Here is a 5,671-nt window from a genome sequence, read left to right on the forward strand (position 1 = left end):
CTGCAACTCCTATAATCCTTAGCCTCTTGTCTTCCAGCTGTGTTTATGTCAGCCTTTGGATACTCATGTGGCCAGGGCGACTTTTGCTTTTGCAATACTGCATCACCCTAGACTCCTGGATATATCAGGAAAGATGTTCCTATCCTAGCAGATGCCATCTGACAATACCTGTGAAATTTATTGCTCAAGGCTGGTGCTGACTGAGGTGTTGATTTTGGATTTACATAGGTAGCAAAGTGCAACCCTACCTTTGCACTCCGAATGAAATGAGTGCTCTTTTCTTGGATTCGTTTTTTCCTCCGCCCTGGCATGGAAAGAAAGCACTGAGCAAATATTATTGCAAGGCACGGGTTGTGCAGCCCAACCCATCCATAACATGGTACAATTTCTCCGCGGGCAGCACCATTTCTTCACTCTGGGGAATGTTGACTCACCCAGGACGGTTCATTACTCGGCAAGGGTTGGAGCAAGTCGGTGACGCAACCTGGATCGGCCTGCCCAGGGACGCCTGGCAGGCCGGTCCCTTTGCAACCCGAGCGCACAACCGGTCAGACAGCGAATCGGGTTTTGCAGGCCGGGGGGGAGGGAAGGACGGAGGGCTGAAGCCAGCTTCCAAGCAATCGGCCCCTCTTCCCTTACTCCAGGGGAGCTAAGCTTTCAGGCGGCTGCAAAGGAGCCTCTCCGAGCACGGCTATGCTGGGGTCTAACTGTATTTCTCCTGAGGACAGAAAACGCGGAGCAGTTAGTTCAAAGCAAAAAAAGGCAGCCCAGTTGACTTGCAACTGAGCGTTTGGGGGAGGTGATGTAGACAGATCCCTCAGGGCCAAGTTCTTTGCAGCCTTAGATCCTGAATGAAATTTCATTCAACTCCCACTATGCTCGGTAGACACCTACGCAGGACCCTAAACCTTTTACCATAAGGGAACGTTAAGATTTGCAAAATATGAAGAGGCTGTGACCTAAAAGGTTTGTAAGATTCCGTCCCAGTCTTGCAAACGGTCCCGCAAATCCCACCCAGTCTCTAAAACGGAAAAGGGGAAAAATTGACACCAACTCATCCGTCTCCCGCCCCTTTACACACACACACACGCAAACCCGATAGGTTTGTAAGCAGAAAACTCGGCCAGGAACGCGCAATCATCTTCCGCATGTGCTTTTCTGGCTGCCTGTTTGCTTTGGGGAAAAGTGCCATGAAGGAGAGGGGGAGGGAGAAACCCAGCGTTTACTTTTCCAAACATAGCCCCCAGCCTGCATGTCAGAGAGAGAGAGAGAGAGAGAGAGAGAGGGAATATGAGACATAGTAGGAGAGAGTCTGTGTTTGTGCGCGTGTGCGTGTGTGAGAGAGAATCTCCTTGGTTTCCAAGAAGCAGCTCGCCTTGCTTCAGCTGTTGTACACATGGGGGAGGGGGGGAAGGAGGAAACGGGCAGAGTGCCGAGCCTGCGCAGTAGCCGTGGAACAAGTGGTCTCCCCCTCCTTCCACCCAGAGGAAAGGGGGGGGGAGGAGGGGGAAGAAGAAGCTGGTGAGTCGGTCAGTCAGTCAGTCAGTGCAAGAAAGGGGAAGAGCAAAAGCAGGGGAGGGAAACGGGGAGGGAGAGCGCGAGCGAGCGAGCGCCCCGCCGTGACGTAAGCGCTCCACCCAGGTGGCATCTGAACTGAGTAGCGAGAGGCGGATGGAGCGCCGTGCGAGGAGGGGCAGAGCGGCGCTTGGAAGACTCAGCAGCAGCGGCAGCCGCCGTCCGGAGCGACTCTCGGGCTTTCCCCACGTCGAATGCCGAGGGGGGCTCTGGAGGATGTGAGTCGACCTGGTGGCCCTGCTGCTTGTCATGATGCCGATGCCGCCGCCGCCAACCTGAAGCGCACCCACTTCCCGGAGCGCAGCGTGCGGGCGCCCTCTCCTCCTCCTCTCTCCGTCCACCCCGCCCGTACGGCTGGGATAGTGGTCCGCTTGGGTCAAAGCAGCAGGTAGCAGGCTCCTCGCATCCCCCACCTTCCTCTTCCTCCTCCTCCTCGCCTTTTCCCTCACTGCCTCTCCCTCCCGCATCCTACACCGTGAGAGGAGGAGGAGGAGGAGGAGGAGGAGAAAGGAGGGGGAGGGAGGGGGAAGAACAGCCGCTGCTTTCAGACGCCGTCGGAAGAAGTGCCGGGAAGTGGCCGAAGAAGCGGCTGGGGGAACTCAGCCCGCCGGCCCTCCGTCGAGGACTCTTGGAGGAGCTTCCCGCCCGGCCAGGTAAAAAAAGGGCAAGCGAGGAAGAAGGAAGCCTGGAAGATTCCCCGCTCCCCTTTCCCTCAGGGTGGCAGGAGAAGGCAGGGACAGAGGCCAGAGAAGAGCCCCATTCGCCGGGCAGCCATGTCGGCGGCGCAGGTGTCGTCCTCGCGGCGGCAGTCCTGCTACCTGTGCGACCTGCCGCGCATGCCCTGGGCCATGATTTGGGATTTCAGCGAGCCCGTCTGCCGGGGCTGCGTCAATTACGAGGGCGCCGACCGCATCGAATTTGTCATCGAGACCGCTCGGCAGCTCAAGCGGGCTCACGGCTGCTTCCAGGACGGCCGCTCGCCGGGACCGCCGCCTCCGGTGGGCGTCAAAGCCGTCGCGCTCTCGGCCAAAGAAGCGGCGGCGGCGGCGGCGGCGGCTGCAGCAGCAGCGGTTCAGGGGCTTAACCATGTGGACGCCGCTTCCTCGAAAGCACCCTCGGGCCTAGAGCGCTACGGGCTTAGCGAGCAACGGGGCCGCTTTGAGTACCCTCCGCCGCCACCTCCAGGCAGCTTGAGTGGAAGCCACGCGGGCCGCCTCCCCAACGGCCTGGGCGGACCCAACGGTTTCCCCAAAGCGCCGGATGACGGGCCGCCGGAGCTGAATCGTCAGAGCCCGAATTCTTCCTCCTCCTCCTCCTCCTCCAGGCGAGGAACTCACGGCGGGCTAGTGAGTGGTCTCCCTTCTGGCAGCAGCGGGGCCCAGCTGAACGTGCCACCCAACCTCTTGCCCCAGACGCTGCTCAATGGGCCGGCCACTTCTGGGGTGGCACTGCCCCCTCCGCGAGGCCCCCCAGCTTCATCGTCGTCGTCCTCCTCCTCGTCCTCCTCCTCAACTTCTTCCTCAGGGGACCCGTGTGGGAAGAGGCCGGGCTCTGTGTCAAGCAGTGGAGATCAAGAGCGGGAGCTAAAGGAGAAGCAGCGTAATGCCGAGGCATTAGCAGAGCTGAGCGAGAGCCTCCGCAACCGTGCCGAGGAGTGGGCCAGCAAGCCAAAGCTGGTACGTGAAACGCTGCTGACCTTGGCTGGTTGCACACCCTATGAAGTGCGATTCAAGAAGGACCATGCACTGCTGGGCCGTGTCTTTGCCTTTGATGCTGTCTCCAAGCCTGGACTGGACTATGAGCTAAAGCTGTTCATCGAATATCCTAGTGGCTCTGGCACAGTGTTTTCCAGTGCCTCAGGTGTGGCCAAGCAAATGTACCAAGACTGCATGAAAGACTTTGGCCGTGGCCTCTCCTCAGGCTTCAAGTACCTTGAATATGAGAAGAAGCATGGCTCAGGGGATTGGCGTCTCCTGGGTGACCTGCTGCCCGAGTCAGTGCGCTTCTTCAAAGAGATGGTGGGTGCCGATATGCTACCCCAGCCCTACCTTGATGCTTCCTGCCCGATGCTGCCCACTACGCTTATCACATTACCCCGGGTCCCTACCTCCTCCTCTAGTGTAGGGTCAGGTGGGCCAGCCTCTAGCCGTGGGCCTGGTGGGGGAAATAGCAGTGCAGGCAGCAGTGGTGGCCTGCGCAAGAGGAAGGCCTCTCCAGAGCCATCGGACTCTGCATCGGAGGGTAGCCTCAAGTTGAGTGATGAGCAGCAGCGACAGCAGTGGATGGCTAGCCAGAGTGAGGCACTCAAGCTCACCATGACTGCAGGTGGCTTTGGTGGAGTACCACCACCTCCACCACCCTTGGGACCTCATTCCAACCGGACCACCCCACCTGAATCAGCCCCACAGAATGGACAGTCACCCATGGCTGCACTCATGTCAGTGGCCGATACCCTGGGCAATGCCCATTCACCCAAGGATGGCAGTTCTGTGCACTCGACCACCTCAACCCGGAGAAACAGCAGCAGCCCAGTGTCCCCTGCCTCTGTGCCAGGCCAACGTCGCCTGGCTTCCCGCAATGGGGACCTGAACTTGCAAGTAGCCCCTCCACCCCCCAACACCCATCCTGGCATGGACCAAGTGCACCCCCAAAACATTCCAGACTCGCCCATGGCCAATAGTGGACCCCTGTGCTGCACCATTTGCCACGAACGCTTGGAAGACACACACTTTGTGCAATGCCCTTCGGTGCCCAGTCACAAGTTCTGCTTCCCTTGTTCTCGGGAGAGTATCAAGGCTCAGGGGGCAACTGGTGAAGTCTATTGCCCAAGTGGAGAGAAATGCCCTTTAGTAGGTTCCAACGTACCTTGGGCATTTATGCAGGGTGAAATTGCGACCATTTTAGCTGGGGATGTGAAAGTGAAAAAGGAGAGAGACCCTTGAAATCAAAACAGCAAATCCAATGCTGTTCAGCCATCTGAAGATGTAGAATTGTGAATATTCAAAACAAACCACATGGGACAATACTACAAAAAGTTTAGTCTTATGTATAGATCTTATTTTCGTCGTATGTTTCTATATTTTGAAACAAAGGTATGTACCCTTCTTCATTTGAAGGATAGAGCTGTTCTTTTTTGTTTTGTTTTGTTAAAACAGAATATAATATTGTTTGGTCACCATATAATACCTGTTTCTCATTTCTTTGACAGTGTGTTGGCTAGGTACATGGTTAAATAACCTTTAGCAATTACCTGCTGCGGTGTGTATTTTTGTAAATGTATGCACTCCTCTAAAAGAAAAAGAAAATATCCCTTTTTGTTTGCCAGGGCCAGTGTCATGCCTAAAAAAATGCTACAAAAAATGGTGACAGCTTATGTTTTGCAGCCCCAGAATGTTAGTATTTCACTTTTTTTTCTTTCCTGTTTTTATTTCTTTTTATTCTTTTGCAACATGGTAGGGTAATATAGGAGAGACTTTTTCGTTGCAACTTTGTAAAAAGTTTCATTTTTTTTTCCTATTGATCTGAGAAATTTCAATCATGTTTTTAATTGTTTTTGTTTTGGCTTTATTGATGCACGGAAGCTTTTTAACACTAGAGCAAAATTGCTGTAAATGGAAAAACATGCTCTGTTTGTCCTTTATACATTTCTGTAGTTAACAGAACACTGTAATGTGCCTTGGAGCTTAGTAAATTGTAATAAATTCAATTGATATTAATAGTTCCTGAGTAAGGTTTTTTTTTTTGCCCAGTGCATAAACAACAGAAAGGACAAAATGTGCTGACCTTTTTGAAAACCCTTAATTCTGCCACAGGTCTCTATCTTATTCTGTGCCATTGTACACACACAAGAGAGAATGATACTATTGAGCTTATCTAGACACTGGCACTGTGCCTACTTACATTTCACCTTTTAATATTACAGGACAGCTGCTGACTAAGCATTTTCTTGTTCTCTCTCTTTCTCTCTCTTCCTGTCATTTCCCCTTTTAATTCTACAGCTGTAAGGATTTTGTATATAGACGCTTTTAAAAAAAAGAAATGCACAGGGAGATATCCTCCCTGTGTTTATTTAGAAACTCTCCCAAATGTATGGAGT

The 5,671-nt window shown here is 53.6% G+C and overlaps 1 protein-coding gene across 1 annotated transcript; it reads left to right on the top strand.

Moving 5' to 3' along the window:
- Positions 1–1,573: 1,573 nt before the first annotated feature.
- IRF2BPL (interferon regulatory factor 2 binding protein like) lies at positions 1,574–5,445 on the top strand. The gene has a single exon (XM_081313814.1). The coding sequence runs from the start codon at positions 2,349–2,351 to the stop codon at positions 4,515–4,517; it is 2,169 nt and encodes a 722-aa protein (XP_081169940.1). The 5' UTR covers positions 1,574–2,348; the 3' UTR covers positions 4,518–5,445.
- Positions 5,446–5,671: the final 226 nt, after the last annotated feature.

Source organism: Vipera berus, assembly GCF_964194415.1.
Source record: "Vipera berus genome assembly, chromosome: 1".
In the NCBI taxonomy this organism is placed as follows: Eukaryota; Metazoa; Chordata; class Lepidosauria; order Squamata; family Viperidae; genus Vipera; species Vipera berus.

Bases quoted from the DNA above. Each gene is read 5' to 3' on its own strand.
- IRF2BPL (XM_081313814.1), top strand. From the start codon at position 2,349: ATGTCGGCGGCGCAGGTGTCGTCCTCGCGGCGGCAGTCCTGCTACCTG.